This window comes from Megascapheus bottae, chromosome 30, assembly GCF_031878675.1.
Source record: "Megascapheus bottae isolate mThoBot1 chromosome 30, mThoBot2.hap1, whole genome shotgun sequence".
Classification (NCBI taxonomy): domain Eukaryota; kingdom Metazoa; phylum Chordata; class Mammalia; order Rodentia; family Geomyidae; genus Megascapheus; species Megascapheus bottae.
In genome coordinates, this window is record NC_143538.1 from 5,367,809 (window position 1) to 5,386,476 (window position 18,668).

General features: G+C 40.8%; 1 protein-coding gene across 1 annotated transcript in view; it reads left to right on the forward strand.

Annotated features, from left to right (window-relative positions):
* Nucleotides 1-18,668, forward strand: part of LOC150044202 (uncharacterized) — a 43,895-nt gene that overhangs the window by 12,030 nt on the left and 13,197 nt on the right. The window contains exon 3 of the mRNA XM_090321434.1: nucleotides 18,259-18,318. Coding sequence (XP_090177560.1) covers nucleotides 18,259-18,318 — 60 coding nt within the window. The remainder of the gene's footprint in view (nucleotides 1-18,258; nucleotides 18,319-18,668) is intronic.

The window sequence follows — 18,668 nt, forward strand, 5'->3', positions numbered from 1 at the left end:
AACTTGTTGATCCACTCATCAACTGAGGGACATCTAGGTTGGTTCCATATCTTTGCTATGGTGAATAGTGCTGCAATGAACATTGTTGTGCTAGTGGATTTAGTATGCCCTTGTTTCTGGATGGTTGGGTAAATGCCAAGTAGTGGAATTGCTGGGTCATAGGGGAGTTCTATGTTTAGCCTTTTGAGGCACTGCCACACTGCTTTTGTTCTTTCTCTTTAAGTTATGTGGAAATCACGTGTCTTGGTCCATTTTGTGTGCAATCGTGGAATACTACAGAAAGACTTGGCAATTTATAATGAAAAGTGCTTAACCAACAGTGAAGGAACACATGAGGGAAAGCAAGCAGGAGCTGGGCTTGCTTTTTTTGACTTTATTATCATTAAGTAGTTGTACAAAGGGGTTGCCGTTCACTAAAGCAGTTTATGAATACAATGCACCTTGATCAATGTCACTGTTTTCAACATTCTCACCCACCCCTCCCAACCCATCCCTTCCTTTCCTTTTCGTAATTTTGAGTTTTCTTTTTTTTTTTTATTTCCAGTCCTGGGCTTGAGCTCAGGGCCTGAGCTCTGTCCTTGGACTTTCTCAAGGCTAGAGCTCTACCACTTGAGCCTCAGCACCACTTCCGGCTTTTTTCTATGTATGTGGTACCAAGGAATCGAACCCGGGTCTTCATGCATGCTAGGCAAGCACTCTACCACTAGGCCAAACTCCCAGCCTTTGAGTTTTCTTAAAATTGAATTCCCTTGAGTTTTCTTAAAATTGAATTTTTTGCCATTTAACAAAGCAGTTTATGTCTACAATGCATCTTGGTCTGGGTCATCCTTTCAATATCTTCACCCTCCCCTTGACCTACACCTTCCTTTATATTTCTCAATTCTGTGATATATACAATTAAACTCCACCTGCATTCTTCCCTCTTCTCCCTTCATTCTTCTACCCCCTTTCCCTTGGGCCCCTCTTGCAAGTACACATCTCCTAATATTTATTTTGTTGGACTTTGACTTAATGTTTTTAAGGAATTATACTATTTGTGCTCTCCATAGAGCCTGTTACACTTCCATTAATTCATTTGTAACACCTTGCTTTCCAAGTGCGATTATTTATAGATTGATAGGTACATTCTAGCTACCACAAAGGAGGAAGTCCATACACCTATCCGGAAAGCAGTATGGGAATTCCTCAAAAAGCTGAACGTAGAGCTACCCTATGACCCAGCAACTTCACTCACAGGCATTTATCCTAGAGACTACAAACAAGGCTACACTAAAACTACCAACACAACCATGTTCGTTGTGTAATTATTTACAATAGCCCAAGATAGGGATCGGCTTAGATACCTCTCAGTGGAGGAATGAATTCTTACACAATGGAATTTACACATCAATAAGAAAGAATGATAGTGTCCCACTGGTAAGAATCCATTCCTCCACTGAGAGGTATCTAAGCTGATTCCCGTTTAGCTTTTTGAGGAACTCCCATACTGCTTTCCAGATAGATGTATGGCCTTCCTCATTTGTGGTAGCTAGAATGTACTAGCTCCACAAAGGCTTAAGCAGCTGAGACTTGGAATTTCACTGAAGCTCAATTAAGGGAAAGGTGCCTTTTAAATGTATTGGAATGCATCACGTTAAAAATTTAATGTTTGCTTACCAAATAGCCAGCAAGCTGCATTTATCTTTTTTTTAAAAAAAATCTCTCCTTTTTATAGGTTGAGACCAGTTTCTTGTACATGGAAGAATCTCTGTGCTACAGACTATTCCAATGGGAAAAAAGGAAAAGTGGTTTACAAGGACTGTCCCATGAAATATTCATTTAGAAATCTTTCTAGAATAAGAACACATACCCTTATATGTAAAAAAAAACCCACTGCAAATATTAAAGATTAATTCTCAAGTATGAGAGAGTGAAGAGAGTAATACAAGTGGAAATAGTTTTTTCCCCCCAAGACTGAAAATCAGAGCTAGAGACTTTGATCTCTTCCTGAACCATCACACAGGCTCTCAGGCTCTTCTCCATCCCTTGAACTGGGTGGGTTAGGGAAGCAGGAAGTAGGGGTAGTGGTAAGGAGTAGAGGGGAAAGCTCCAGGTGTTTTGAGGAGTGGTGTGTGTGTGTGTGTGTGTGTGTGTGTTTGTGTTTGTGTGTTGGTACTGACACTTGAATTTGGGAGAAGAGTAGGTGGTAGTGGATATTCCTTCTCCTCCTCTTCTTCTTCCCTCCTCCCCACTATTTCACCTTTTCCCCTTCCCCTCTCTCTGCTCTTCTCCTCTCCTTTTTGTATGTGCCACTACTGAGGCTTGATTACAGGACCCCATGCTCTTGCTTATCTATTACACTCCTCTTGTTGAGTCACACCTCTACTTTCAGTTTTTTTTTTAAACTGGCTAATTGGATATAAGAGCCTCATGAACTTTTCTGACTTGACTAGATTTGAACTGGGCTTCTCAGATCTCTGCCTCCTAAGTAGCTTAGATTACAGATGCGAGCCACCAGTGCCAGGCAGACCAGCTTCTTTGGAAAAGTGAATGTATACATTTGCATATGTCAACATTATCTAGGGGGAAGCATTTTACTCAGAAATATTCTGACTTCATTTCTCACAAGCCCCCTTGTGGGGACTGTCTCAACCATCTACACTGTCCCACTGAGGTCTCCACTTCAGCGTGTCCTCTTCCCGTGGATCAGGACTTCAGATGAAGTCACAACTCCAGAGTCTTTCCTAAACCACCAGTCTCTCTGTTTCTTTGGTGGATCTCATACCAGCTGTTGTTTTAGTATGACCTTCTCCAATGTCTTCTGTTCCTATGCTGTATTTCTTTTTAAGGGAAGTGAAATAACCTAAGTACTAAATTTCTTAAACTTCATTTATATTTCAATTTTGAAAAAAAAATAGAAAAGTATTTAGAAATAAATTTAGTCATTGCTAATTATGTTCTGAGTAAGTTCTATTTAAATGTTACATGCCAAGCATGCTAATTTGTTTAGTAAATCAAATCATTGATACATTTTAATGTACTTAAAGTGGCATAATCATCCAGGCATCCTAAAAAGAAAGCATTTCATGTATTTCAATTTCTCTCAGAAGTATTTTTTTTTGTGTAAAAAATAAGGAGAGAGCTAGAGACATGGTTTGGTGGTAGAGTTCTTGACTAGAAAGCATGTGATCTTGAGTTAAACCCTGTGGGCCCCCTCCTACAACTAAACTAAAACAATAAAACAAAACTCTGTTTTTCCATTATTATATTCCTTCAAGAGATCAGTGGGGTTTTTCATGCTTTCCTTATCATAGCTTTGCAGACTGATTAGCCAAGACCGTGCATGGTCTTTCATGATGGTAGAATTTCCATCAGAAGAAATATTAGAGATGATCTAACCAAACTCCTTTATCTTAGGGAAAAAACCCCAAACACACCTTAGAGGTGAGACAGTTGAGGGATGTTCCTGGAACTCTACTAGTCATGGTGGCCTTAGATAAGTGGCTCCATCCAGTCCTGTCATCTGCTGGGACCCTCTCCTATTCCCATCAGCAGGCTCATTGGGAAGGATGTCCTGACAGCCTTGTGTTCCCAGCTCTACAGGGTTGCCCTGGGCATCCAAGGCAGGCAGGACACAGACAATTAAACAGCAGTGTTCTTCTCTGTTCCTCCAAGCCTCATATCTGGGATTCCTATGGCCATTCAGAAGGGATCTGCAAAACTGCTCGTAGCTGCTACTTGAGGGTTGTTTGCTTGACATGGTTGTCCTGGTACAGATCTCAAATCAGCTCTGTTCCTACCATTTTAAAGGTTACTGTCATTCCCATGATGGTAAGATGACAATATGCAAGTTTGAAAACTCCTGAGATGACTGCTTGGCATTTTTTAGAGATCTAGGTTTTCATCCACCTCATTAATCTTTTTTGTCTCATTAATTATACACGGTTGCACATGCTACACATAATAGCAGCACATGCACTTTATGATGACATCACATCAAATAGAAGATAGCCTGTCTGAATGCTTCATGTTCCTGATGCATGGTTGACACTGTCAAAAAACAATCACCTGACTTGTGAACCTATAACTCCTCTGCATATCATGTTTATCATAACTATATATATGTATATATATATATAAAAGATATGATTGTGGAGATACTTTCCTTCAATGTAGACAATATGCAGGAGCTTCCTAAGTTAAACTCCACAATTCTGATCTTAACAAAAGGAAATTAGAAAAGTCAGGTAAGCCAAACTAGACAAACCTATAAACACTGTTAAGAGCCATCTTCAGACTTTTGTCAGAGAGCCTCCCAATTTTGTGTGTATGTTCATTTTAAAAAATAAAATTGGAATCACAGTATGTGCAGTCTTGTATAATTTAAATTACTTTCTACATTGTAATTATATGTATTCTTTAATAACCTGCCCACAAGTACATTATTTCCACATAAATATATTTCTATATAACAATCCTTAGGTAAATGCATATAAAAGATTCCTTTGAAGAAAATCATTAGTTCTTAGGATCTAAAAACAACTAATGATAACACAGGATTCCTTATATTAAGATTGTGTGTGTGTGTGTGTGTGTGTGTGTGTGTGTGTGTGTGTGTGTGTATGTGTATGTGTATCAGTACTGGGGCTTGAACTCAGGGCCTCTAGCTCCTGTTTCATTTTTTTTTTTTCTTCTCAAGACTAGCCTCCTACCACTGGATCCGCATTTCCACTTCCAGATATTTTTCTGATTAATGGAAGGTATTGAGTGTCTGGCTGCCCAGATAGGTTTCACTTATGAGATGACCCAAACTTTCACTCTCGGAGGCCCAAAGTCCCTGATAATTGTGTCTTTACTGATGTGTGGGGATGACAATAACAAGAACAGCTGGAATGTCCCAGCTTCCAGACAGGTCTCTTTACCTGCCCCAGGGAGCAACAGTTCAATTCCTGAGGTGAATTGAGATCCAACACCCTAGACAGTAAAGTGAATCCTCTGTCTCTTTGCTAGTTATAAAGCTTTGTTGTCCCAAATGGCCAAGGTGTATTTGCAAGTTCCAACACAACCTTCACTATGCTATTAGTCACCCTATTGGAAAAGCATCCATATCCACTAAATTTAAGATTATAGAGACACAGAGAAAAGCCAAAGTTCCTTAAGTGTGTTCCTAAGTGTTGTAGTAGTGTAGTGAGGAAGATTCCTATCGTGACCCTTTGGTTCACAACCAGTACTTCACAATGGGCTGTGTATGAGAGTGAACCTCACTGGTTACTTGGCTAAAGCTCATGTCATAGACTGTAAGATTGCATCTCTGCTTCACAGTTTAGGGCTACAGTAGATACACAGTTGAACTTTCAGCAGGATGTTGTTCTCCCAAGCCAGCTGCTTCTGTGTAAGGCAGCACACAATCAGAGCAGTGACTGCCTCTGACGCCTTGCCTGCATTATAGAAAAAGCTCTTTGCCAAAGAATCTAGCTGGAAAACTAAGGATGACCAAAGGAATGCTGTGTGCTAGTGAATGTTGCAGCTTATTGAAGCTCATGAGAGGGAAGGGCCTTTGTGATTGATTACATTAAGCTCATCTCTGTGGGCCAGGATAATCTCTGTCTCAATCTTCCTGTTTCCTTTAATACAACCACATCAATCAGGTCCTTTGCTTTGTGTATTGGTTTCTTATTGCTGTGTAAATTATCACAAAAATAATGACTTTAAACAATCTCAATTTATTCTCTTACAGTTCTGGGAGTCAGAAGGCTATATTCAAGTTGTGAGCATGCATACGTTATTTCTAGAGTCTTTAGAGGAAGATGATTTGATTTTTCTTCATTAGTATGTTCATGTGGTAGATCACACATTTTTTCAAATACTGAGCCAGACTTAGATACCTTGAAGAAAGCCCATGAGGTCATAGTATATGTCTTTTCACATACACACACACAGACACACACACACACACGTGTGTGTGTATATATATATTCATTTCACATATATATATATATATGGATTAAGTTAATAGTTTGTTGGAGATTTTTGTGTTCTTGGTTCTTGGCATATATCAATCTTTTGTTTCTTTATACTAGCATTGTCTGATTTTAGCTTCATAAAGTGAATTGAGAAAGTATTTCTCTTTTATTTCCTGGGGGAAAATACATAAAATTGATGATAATTCTTTAATCATTCAGCAGAATTCATTAGTAAAACCACTTGAGCATGTGATTGGCATATTAAGGGAAACTTTGAATTAAGAAATTTGACTTGTCTGAAGGCTAAAGGGCTATTCCTGTTATCTATTTTAGACTAGTTAAAATTCGAATACATTGTTGGACGGAATGAAAGGAATGAAGTTATTTGTGGCAAATGGAAGTCCTCTGGGTTACCTATATTTTGGGTAGATTTCATCCATTTTATCCATCAGAACCGTTGTCTCAGGATTGGGAGTTGTTAGACAGCACGATACCTGTGTCATCTCAGCTCAGAAGGGCTACCTGTAGGTTCCTGAATGCTAAACAGGAAATCTCTCTCCCCATTTTTTACCTCTCCTTACTTTATCTTGTAAGCCTTGCTAAAACTTCCAGCTTGTGAGCCTGTCCTTTCTGTGAGATCTCTTGAAATACTTTTCTTGAGAAGTCAAGAAAACTCCCTCTTTGTCCACCCAGTGATAGAGGATTATCTCCACCAGTATTTCATGGCTGGGCATCACATAGCAGAGAGAGAGGCCTCAGACCTGCATCACAAAGGTGTGAGATGGTAGTGGTAGAGCATCAGCCAATGAGTGGAGGACAGAAAGGAGAGAGAGAGAGAGAGAGAGAGAGAGAGAGAGAGAGAGAGAGAGAGAGAGAGAGAGAGAGAGAGAGAGAGAGAGAGAGAGAGAGAGAGAGAGAGAGAGAGAGAGAGAGAGGAGAGAGAGAGAGAGAGAGAGAGAGAGAGAGGAGAGAGGGAGGAGAGTACAAGTGCGAGTGAGGTGGGGGGAGCAGGAAGGAAGAAGGGAAGAAGGAAAAATAAACAACACCTTTACTTAAAAAAAAGGTCTGAGACACCAGGTGTCTCTTGTTCTAGGGTCCCTTCTTTAGGTCTGGCCACTGGCCCAGTATCTCTCAGCGTGTGTGCAGGTACTCCCTTTGTTATCTGTGTTGTCAGAATTTCCATTCTTCTATCCCCTACTGGGTTAGAACACAAAGCACACCTTGCATCTGTGTTTTTCATTCTGTTTCTGCGGCGGCGGGGGGGAGGGGGATTGAATAGGGGTGGAGGAGGTGGGGGGTGGGTTCCCAAACTCATTTGGTCTCTTCATCTTTTGCAAAATTGATATTTGTGACTGGCAGGGATGAAAAGGAAGAAGGAGATATATGCCAATCTGGACTAGAAGTTTCCCTAAATTTCCTATTGATGATGATGATGATGATGATGATTATTTTGTTCTTTCATCTTTAGTTTGTTTCTAGTAAGCAGGGCACCAATGGATCTTTTTTCTTTTCTTTTCTTTCTTTTTTTCTTTTTTCTTTTCTTCCCCTCCCTCCCTCCCTCCCTCCCTCCCTCCCTCTCTCTCTCCCTCTCTCCCTCCCTCCCTCTCTCCCTCTCTCCCTCTCTCCCTCTCTCCCTCTCTCCCTCTCTCCCTCCCCCCCCCCCTCTCTCTCTCTCTCTCTCTCTCTCTCTCTCTCTCTCTCTCTTCTTTCTTTCTTTCTTTCTTTCTTTCTTTCTTTCTTTCTTTCTTTCTTTCTTTCTTTCTTTCTTTCTTTCGTGTGTATGCTAGTCCTGGGGCTTAAACTGAGGGCCTGGGTACTCTCTGAGTTCTTTTTGCTCAGAACTAGCACACTACCATTTGAGCTATATCTCAACTTCTGCATTTTTGGTAGTTAATTGGAGATAAGAGTCTCATGGACTTGCCTGCCCTGTGGGTTTTTTTTTATTGTAATTAGTAAAAGGGTTACATGATATTTGCCCGATAGAAGGTGCATTAATTCACGTACATTGATACCCTTTCACATGTCTTGGTACCCATTTCGCTCCCCCCCACACCTCCCACCCGTCTTGGTTTTCCCCCCTTCCCTATCAAATTTCAAATAACCAAATACAAATAAATTCAATATATCAGATAACAAAGCGAGATACTATAACAATATGAGATAACCAAGGGACAGCAAAGGAGATGAGAGACAAGATAGTACATTAAGGACAACAATCATTTGTTATATGGCTTTTGTTTCGATATCCTGGAGGTCCTTTCAATTAGCTTCATACTATATGGCCTTATGTATCAAGACTTTGCTCTATTGCAGATCTCTGCTAGTAGAGCCCAAGGTTTCTACTGATTATGACGAATGAGGGAAACCATTGAGCCTAAGTTCCTTTGAGTCTGGCTTACTTCACTTAATATGATTTTTTTCTAAGTCTTTCCATTTCCTAACAAATGGGGCGATGTCATTCTTTCTGACAGCAGCATAGAATTCCATTGTGTACAAATACCACAACTTGTTGATCCACTCATCAACTGAGGGACATCTAGGTTGGTTCCATATCTTTGCTATGGTGAATAGTGCTGCAATGAACATTGTTGTGCTAGTGGATTTAGTATGCCCTTGTTTCTGGATGGTTGGGTAAATGCCAAGTAGTGGAATTGCTGGGTCATAGGGGAGTTCTATGTTTAGCCTTTTGAAGCACTGCCACACTGCTTTCCATAGTGGTTGAATGAGTTTGCACTCCCACCAACAGTGTAGTAGTGATCCCTCCTGGCCACATCCCCTCCAGCATCTGTTATTATTCGTTTTCCTGATCCTGGCCATTCTAACTGGAGTGAGGTGGAATCTTAGAGTTGTTTTGATTTGCATTTCTTTTATGACCAGAGATGTTGTGCATTTCTTCATGTGTCTATAGGCCATTTTTGTTTCTTCTTCAGAGAAGACTCTCTTTAAGTCTTTGGCCCATCTTTTAATGGGATGGTTGTTTCTTTGGAGATTAGTTTGGGAGTGATTCAACTTTTTGAGTTGTTGATATATTTTAGATATGAGGCCTTTGTCTGTTGTTTGGTTGGTGAAGATCTTCTCCCACTCTGTAGGCTTCCTGATTAGTTTACTAGCTATGTCCTTTGCCATACAAAAGCTCTGCAGTTTAATGCAGTCCCACTTATCCAGCCTTTCTCTGATTTGTTGTGATTCTTGGTCCTTATTAAGAAAGTTTTGACCTGTGCCAAGGAGGCCTAGTGTATCTCCTATTCCTTCCTGTAAAGTTTTCAGTGTGTCAGCTTTTACCTCCAGGTCTTTGATCCATTTGGAGTTAATTCTAGTGTAAGGTGACAAAGAAGGATCCAACTTTAGTTTTCTGCAGGTGCTTAACCAGTTCTGCCAGCACCACTTGTTGAAGAGGCTGTCTTTCTTCCATTCTATTTTTTTGGCTCCCTTGTCAAAGATTAGGTGGCCATAGGTCTGTGGTTTAATATCTGGGTCCTCAGTTCTATTCCATTGGTCTTCAGGCCTGTTCCTGTGCCAGTACCAAGCTGTTTTGATAATTATAGCTCTGTAATAGAGTCTAAAGTTTGGAATTGAAATTGCTCCAGCGCTGTTCTTTCTGCTAAGAAGTGTTTTTGGTATACGGGGTCTTTTATTATTCCATATGAAATTTTGAATTGCCTCTTCTATTTCTTTAAAGAATGCCATTGGGATATTGATGGGTATTGCGTTGAATTTGTAGATAGCTCTTGGCAAGATTGTCATTTTCACAATGTTGATTCTTCCAATCCAGGAGCATGGGAGGTTTTTCCATTTCCTTAGTTCTGCTTTAATTTCCTTTTTTAGGGTTTTAAAGTTTTCGTCAAAAAGGTCCTTTACATTCTTAGTTAAGCTAATTCCTAGGTACTTTATTTTCTTTGAGGCTATTGTGAAAGGAGTTTCTTTCCTGATTATTGCCCCATTCCTCTCACTGTTGGTGTAAAGGAAGGCAGTTGATTTTTGAGGGTTGATTTTATAGCCTGCTACTCTTCCAAAGCTTTGAATCAGCTGAAGGAGCTTGGCAGTAGAGTCTATAGGATTCTTTAAATACAGAATCATGTCATCTGCAAAGAGGGATAGTTTTATTTCCTCTTTCCCTACTTGGATCCCCTTTATGCTTGCTTCTTGCCTTATTGCACTGGCTAGGAATTCTAGTACTATGTTAAAGAGGAGTGAAGAGAGTGGGCATCCTTGTCTAGTTCCTGATTTTAGAGGGAATGGCTTTAGCTTTTCACCATTAAGTGTAATACTAGCAGTGGGTTTCTCATACACAGCCTTTATTACATTCAGGAATGTTCCATGGATTCCTAGTTTCTCCAGAGCTTTTAACATAAAGGGGTGTTGGATCTTGTCAAATGCCTTTTCCATGTCTATTGAGACAATCGTGTGATTTTTGTCCTTGTTCCTGTTGATGTGTTGAATTATATTAATTGATTTGCGTATGTTGAACCAGCTTTGCCTCCCCGTGATGAATCCAGTTCGATCATAGTGTATAATTTTTTTGATGAGTTGTTGTAGATGGTTTGCCAGGATTTTGTTGAGAAGTTTTGCATCGATGTTCATCAAAGATATAGGTCTATAGTTCTCTTTCTTTGATGAATGTCTGTCTGGTTTGGGGATGAGGGTTATACTGGCTTCATAGAATGAGTTTGGTAAGGAACCTTCATTTTCAATTTCGTTGAAGAGCTTGAGGAGTATTGGTGTGAGCTCTGCTTTGAAGACCTTATAGAATTCAGCTGTGAATCCATCTGGCCCTGGGATTTTCTTAGGTGGAAGTTCTCTTATTGCCTTTTCTATTTCAGAGCTTGAAATAGGCCTATTGAGTTGGCTTAGTTCTTCTTGGTTCAGTGTTTTTATGTTAATATTGGCTAGGAATTCATCCATTTCATCTAGATTCTCAAATTTGTTGGCGTAAAGCTTTGAGAAGTATTCCCTCATGATCTTCTGGATCTTGGTAATTTCTGTCGTGATATTACCATTTTCATCTGCGATTTTGTTTATTTCGATATGCTGTCTTCTTTTTTTGGTTAGATTTGCTAAGGGCTTGTCAATTTTGTTAATTCTTTCAAAGAACCAACTCCTTGTTTTGTTGATTCTTTCTATAGTTTTTTTGGATTCTAAATCATTTAATTCTGCTTTGATTTTAATAATTTGCTTTCTTCTACTGGGATTAGGGTTGCTTTGTTGCTCTTTTTCCAGGAGCTTAAGGTGAGACATTAACTTGTTGGTTTGCAATTTTTCCAACTTGTTGTTGTAGGCACTCAGCGCTATAAATTTTCCTCTGAGTACTGTCTTTGCTGTGTCCCAAAGGAGTTGGTATTTTGTGTGCTTCTTATTGTTAAATTTCATAAACTGTTGGATTTCTGTTCTGATCTCTTCGACCCATTGGTGATTCAACAATGTGTTGTTCAGTCTCCATGAGTTACAGGGTTTTCGTTGGTGGAGATGTGTGTTCAGTTCCAATTTGATGCCTTTGTGGTCTGAGAGTGTGCATGGAATAATTTCAGTGTTTCTGAATCTGACCAGGTTTGTTTTATGGCCTAAGATGTGATCTATTTTGGAAAATGTTCCATGTGCTGCTGAGAAAAATGTATATTGTGTTGTTGCTGGGTGGAATATTCTGCAGATGTCTGTTAGATCTAGTTGGTCTATATAGTTGTTCAGTTTAAGGTTTCTCTGTTGAGTTTTTGCCTTGTTGATCTGTCTATAGGTGAGAGTGGTGTGTTAAAGTCACCGGCAATAACTGTATTTCGATCTATGTATGGTTTCAGTGTAAGTAAAGTTTGCTTGATGAAGTTCGGAGCTCCGGGATTGGGTGTGTAAATATTTAGGATTGTATGTCTTCCTGGAGGAAAGATCCCTTTAGTAGTATGTAGTAACCTTCTTTGTCTTTTCTTACTAATTTTCGTTTGAAGTCTATTTTATCTGATATGAGGATGGCAACTCCAGCCTGTTTATGGGGTCCGTTAGCTTGATAGACTTTATTCCAACCTCTCACTTTCAAAAGATGCTTGTTTTTTTGGGTAAGATGTGTCTCTTGAAGACAGCAGAACGATGGCTCTTGCTTTTTGATCCAACTAGACAGCCTATGCCGTTTAATTGGAGAGTTAAGTCCATTGATATTGAGAGTTAGGATTGAGAGATATTAGTTCCTACCATTTTTAAAAGCTTTTATTAGGGCCTGTGTCTTGACAGTTCTTGTGGTCCTTAGATGGTATGCTGTTTAGGTGCCATTTCTTTCCCTATATTGCCTTTATTTTGGTTTTCTATGTATAGAACATCTTTGAGAATTCTCTGTAGTGTTGGTTTTGTTGCGACATATTGTTGCAGCTTTTCCCTGGAATGGAATGTTTTTATTGTTCCCTCAGTTATGAATGAGAGCTTAGCTGGGTACAGTATTCTTTGTTGGTAGTTATTTGACTTTAGGGCATGACATATATGCTTCCAGTCACTTCTTGCTTGCATGGTCTCTGCTGAGAAACCTGGGGCTATTCTGATTGGTTTTCCTTTATAGGTTACTGAACCCTTTTCCCTGGCTGCCTTTAGGATCCTTTTTTTTGGTTTCTATTGATCCAGTTCGGATTACGATGTGGCGGTGGGATGTTGTTTTCTGGTCAGGTCTGTTTGGGGTTCTAAAAGCTTCTTGTATCTGGATGGGCCTGCCCTTCTGGATATTTGGGAAATTCTCTGCGATGATTCCCTGAAGTATATTTCCAATACCATTGACCTCTTTCTCCACGCCCTCCTCAATACCAATTAGCCTTAAATTAGGCTTCCTAATTGTATCTTGGACCTCCTGAAGCGCTCTCTCATTTTTCCTAGATTTGGATTGACTCATTTTCTGTTCTTTCTCTATAATAACTAAATTATCTCGGAAATTCTCTCCTCTGCATTGTCTAACCTGCTATCAAAGCTATCTACTTTATTTTTCATCTCCCTTGCTTCTAATTGCTCATTTTTGATGCCTTGCATCTCTTCTTTTAGATCATGTATGGATTTCTTTAGCTCCTTGATTTCCATTTGAGTGGTTAGCTCAGTAGCTTTATTTTCTTTGAACATTTGCTGGAGTTCGGTCACCTTTTTATTTGTGGATTCTATGAATTCATCCATCTTTCTTTGAACAACCTTTATTATGGTCTCCTTTATGGCTTCTTCTTTTTCACTTATCACCTTGTTTATGGTTTCCTCTTGTTCAGCTATGGCTTCCTCCCTTATCTCTTTCTTTATATTTTCACATTTTTCATTCATGATGTTTATCAATTGCATTTGTATAGCACTTGGAAGACTCTCCTCTAGGTTTGCCAGTGACTGTTCCATTGTCTGTTTACATTGGGTGGGGGATGTTGTTTCTTTGACATTTTTCTTGAGTTTCTTGTTCTGCCCATTTGAAAATGAGAGCAAGATTAATACTAAACACGATTATAGTTTTTCAGATATAACCAACCTAGACCTCTGTAGCTGGCAGACACTAGATGTTCACACGTTTTGATTGGTGTAATCACTCTTTTCTTTTTGTGCAGTTACCGACTAGTCTAATACATCCACTGGTAAACGATTTATACCCAAAACAATAAGCCTCTCAATCCAATCTCTATTGTCTTTAAGTCCCTCTGAGCCTAGAGAATAATTAAACACCTAGATATACAGTATTGCTCAACAGCCATCAAGTGTAGATCCATGCAGTATAAGGGTTGAAAGACGAACAGAGGTCCAGAGATAGAAAAATAGAATGAGAGAGGTCAGGGGAGGTACAAGAGGATTAACGTAGGAGCGTAAGAATATTGCAGTAATGAAGAATAGGTATAACGTAAGGATAACTGACCTAAGTTGGTAAGTAGGTACCGTATTTGAGTACAAAGTTTGGAAAGTATTAGAATAAAACTTATGTGTTGCTGCACGACTAGCTCTTAGCCCAACAAGTGGCCTCACAGTGGACCATGGGATGGATCTGCGAGCTTCTGTCTGAGCGTGGTTGGCGGACGTTTTCCTGTGCTGCTTCCAGGGTCGGCCCCAAGCCAAGGGTCTGGGGGTTGAGAGTTTCAGGACCTCTCAGCAGGACCAGCAGGAGACCCCTCTGTTCCCAGGGACGGGGCCCAGCTGGGAACGTGGGCTCCAAGGGCGGAGCCGCGCCTTTTTGGTTCTCAGAAGGGGAGCTTGGCTGCTGGTTGGCCCTTCAGATTCCTGCTGTGTTTCCACTGCTTTGTCAGAGTCTGTGACTGTGGGGCCCCCCTCGGTGCTGTCTTGTTCAGGATTCCCAGCTGGAGGATGCCCCGCTCAAGAATTGAGGGGGGGCAGATCCTGGCTCCTATTTTCCCGCACCCCCTACCCGCTGTTGTAAGGCAGGGTCCCAGTGCCCTCCACACTCCAGATCCAGTGGCCTGGCAGAGGAGCCTGGTGGGCTGGTGGGAGCTGGCACAGCTCTTCCTCCTCTGGTGGGGTGCTGAGTCTTAGGGTCCACCTGCTTGTCAGTCTCCAGTCAGAGGGCTGGGGGTTGAGGCCCTTGGGCGGGTGGCAGTTGGGACAGCCCCGCCTCCCTTGGTGGGGTTCTGGGTCTTAGGTAGCCCGCCTGTCAATCTCCAGCCAATGGCCTGAGGGAGGGGGCTGTTGAGGGAAGGGACAGGATTCTAAATTCCTTGCCCCCCTGCTCCCGCCAGTCTTTCTTGTGCGGGGTGTTGGGGTCTGAGTTAAGTTCTATTGCTTGGCACCCGCTCTGCTTTCCCGATGTGTTTGGGGACGTGCTGTATTACTCACGCTTCTGCGTCTGTCTGCGGGTGTTCCACGGTGGTGGAGAGTCTTTCACTCCCCTTGGGTCTCCGCCGCCGCCTGTGTTCTGCGTCTGGGTTCCACTGCTTGCTGTTCTGGTTCCGTGTCTGGGTTCCGCTGCTTCTGCCGTTCGCTGGCCTGGTTCTGTGCTGGTTTCTGCAGCCGTTGGGCTCCCGGCCTGGCGCCTCCACTGCCGCCGCTTTTCGTGGGTTGGAGCTGGCGCCCGCCGCCGCTTTCCCGGCGTGGAGCCGGCACCCGCAGTCGCTTTTCGCGGCTTGGAGCAGGCGCCAGCTGCCGCTTTTCGTGGCTTTCCGTGGCTTTTGCAGGTTGGATCCGGCGGCGAGAGGTGGGGGAGGGGTTCTCACGTTCCGAATTCTTTGAGAAAGTTGGATGTGAGCTTTATCTGTATTTCTTTTCCGGTTTGAGTCCTTCTCTTTTGCCTTTTGAGTTTGTTGTTGTGGATTTCTTTAGGTAGTTGGTTCGTGGGACTCCCTGGTTCTCTCTTTTTGTGAGAGAGAGCTAGGCAGCGTCCCTATTGTCTCGGCGCCATCTTCCTTCTTCCCCAGGTAGGTTTTGAGCCACAATGCTCAGATCTCAGCTTCCTGGGTGGCTAGTATTACAGGTATGAGCCACCAACAACCAGCTAGAAAATTTTAAGAAATAGTCACTGCTGTGCCTTGCATCTAAAATACTGCTGCATTTCATTAATTTTCTCTTCCCATCCACTATGGAATGATATTGAAATTTCTTGCTATCTATTTCTCCAGTGCCTTATGTATAATAGATAATATTTGTATTAGCTATTGGCATACATTTCACAATAAAAAAGCTATATTTAAACCTATATTTAAAATTTTATTTTTATTTTCTTTGAGTAGTAGTACAAAGGAGTTGTCAATTAACTGAGCAGTATAAGAATAGTGTCTCTTGATAAAGCTTAAGAGTGAAACAAAAGTTAATTGTCTCAGGGTTCTGCTGGGGCTTAAATAGAATTCTGGGCTTCTCAGCAGGCTGTGGTTTGAGGCTCCTGGCTGGCGTACTGCTGCTTGTTTTGTCTGTGATATTGGAAAATTAGCCCTCAAGTGCCACTTTAGTCTTTTGGGGAGGACTTGTGCAACAAATGTCCCTCTGGACTGTAGCAAGAAACATTTACTTTCTGAGTGTCTTTTGCAAAAGCTCTAGCATTTGGTGTTTTGGAGAACAACATATTGTCATACTTGGGGTAGAATCCAGACCCTCAACTGTGATTTACAAAGCCAAAAATGGACTGACCATAGTTTTTATTTATTTGCTCTTCCTAATGTGTGCTCCCTGGCTTGCTGGAACTAGCCCCAGTGGCCTTCTTATTTGGTGACTGCATTGTTCTTGCTGCTTGTAGCAAGGTTGCTAGCTTAACTCTCAGGTTATCTGCTCACAAGGCCATCTTCCTCCGGAAGCTCAGCTCTTCTCTGGCCCTATTGAAAGGGATTTGGTGGTTTTTGCTAGCTATAATAATGAAATAGTACATATTATGTTATGTGTATCTTAATGTTATATATCAAAATATATGGTTTATGTATATAATAATGTATGTGCATATATGCATAGTGTATGTATATTATAGTATATGTGCATGTATGCTATAGTATATGTATATTATATTGTATATGCATATAGTATATGTTTAGTATAGTTTTTTAAAAAATCTAAATGGATCTTAGATTCCGGTGTCAAGAAGTAACCCATTGAGAGGTTTAGTTTTTAGAAATTAAAAGTGAATACCTCATTTTTCAGTAAGGCACTGCAACACGAGCTTCAAGTGAACTGGTTTTTGTTTTTGTATGCCAATCTCCAGAATATCAGTAAATACATCTCTTATTGCTATTTCTGCATTTCCATAGTAAGCACTCAATAAATGTTTGGCAAACAAATAAAGGAAAGGAGAGTAAGTACTGTGGCATAGGGGAGGAACACGTATTTGTAAAGCACGTATGTTTATTAATCAAACTATGCATTGAAGTCAAACAGTCATTCATAGTAATTCTTGTGGTGTTCTGCAGAGAGTGGTTCTCAGATGAATGCATTTATGAATCTTCACAAGAAATGAGAATTTTTTAAATCAGAATTTTCAACTGAGGGGGAAGAGAAAAGAATAATTTTATGCATGGCTATGTTGGAAATCTTTGGTGATTTTTTTCATTCCCTAAGTGATGAATTCTGCATGAGAATATTCATGTTTTATGTTTGTACCCTTCCCCCAGTGTAGAGGACATTTTCAAAGGCTCCCCATGGGTCTGGATTTATTTGTGTTTCTGCCAATGGGATAGATTTTTTCTGTACGCAGGCTCTGTCTCTGAAAGTAATAATTGTGCTAGTAATAGGCAAGGATTAAGGCTCTAATTTATAGGTTGCATGTAATAATTTCATGTTAATAGTTAATAACTCATGCCAAATTCCAAACCCAGTTTTTGCTACAGTTATCCAAATTCCCCCTGGCTATCAATTATTTTCTTGTATGTATATTACTTTTTGACAAAGCAACTCTTAAACCCCAGACCTTACAGCACAAAAGTCCTATAACTTTTCTGTTATTGACTGTCTTGAGAAGTATTTGAGTCAATTGAGAAATTATATGATGTAAATGAGTAAAAGCTTATTCGTGTGCTGTCAAGATTAATAGGAAAAGGTGCTAATGAGGAAGGACCTCAGTGATCCACAAAGGGCAGAAAGTGGCCACAGATATATTTGTTTTATAGGTTCAAAGCTCTAATGGCTCATTCTTCTTGCCTTTGAGAGAAAAATGACAAATGTAGCAACCATCTTCACAAAAACTAAGACTAAACAAATGAACACATATAGGTACAAATAAAACAAGGAACACAGCAAAAATTAATCTTATTCCTTTTTTTTAAAGAGTTCTTTTATTTATTTATTTATTTATTTATTTATTTTTGCCAGTCCTGGGTTTGAGCTCAGGGCCTGAGCACTGTCCGTGGACTTTCTCAAGGCTAGAGTTCTACCACTTGAGCCTCAGCACCGCTTCCAGTTTTTTTTTTTCTGTATATGTGGTACTGAGGAATCGAACCCAGTCTTCATGCATGCTAGGCAAGCACTCTACCACTAGGCCAAACTCCTGGCCCCTAATCTTATTCCTTGAAAATACCATGCTATTTCTTTTCATTTTTGCTTTCCTTCCTTCCTTCCTTCCTTCCTTCCTTCCTTCCTTCCTTCCTTCCTTCCTTCCTTTCATTCTTTTCTTTCTACGGGTCCTAGGGGCTTGAACTCAGGGCCTGGGCACTGTCCTTGAACCTCTTGTGCTCAAGGTTAGCACTCTACCAGTTGAGCCACAGTGCCACTTCTGCCTTTTTGGAGATAGGAGTCTCATGGATTTTTCTGCCTGGGCTGGCTTTGAACTGTGATCCTCAGAGCTCCGCCTCCTGAGGAGCTAGAATTACAGGGGTGAGCCACTGGTACCTGGCCATTTGATGGATGTTTAGAACAATCTGTGTTTATTCTCATTTCTAAATGGATTCTCACCATGTATTCTTTCTTCTAGGCACTGGCACATCTCCATTTGATAGAATACATTGGAGAACAGACTGCTTTGCTAATAAAGGTACATGAAATGCTCACATGGAACGTGCTCCAGCCAATGTGCTTTAATTTTATATAAAAAAATCTGGTGAGAATAGGCCACATTAATTATGTAAAAAGCACAGCAGGGCAGTTATCTTTTCCTGGGTAGCTTAGAGATGATGAGACACTTTTTCCAAAGAATATATAATTTCAGATGCCTGCTATTTTGCTCTTAGCCATTAGGTAAGCATGAGAAGGAGGTCTGGGCAGGGAAGAGAATGCTCAGAGGTCTCTGCTGGGCCCTCAGGTTGGTGTGGCCAGCGTGTGGCTAGCCATGGGATGTGGGTGAGGAGGAGGCACAAGTTCCCCTCCATATGTCAGCACCCAGGA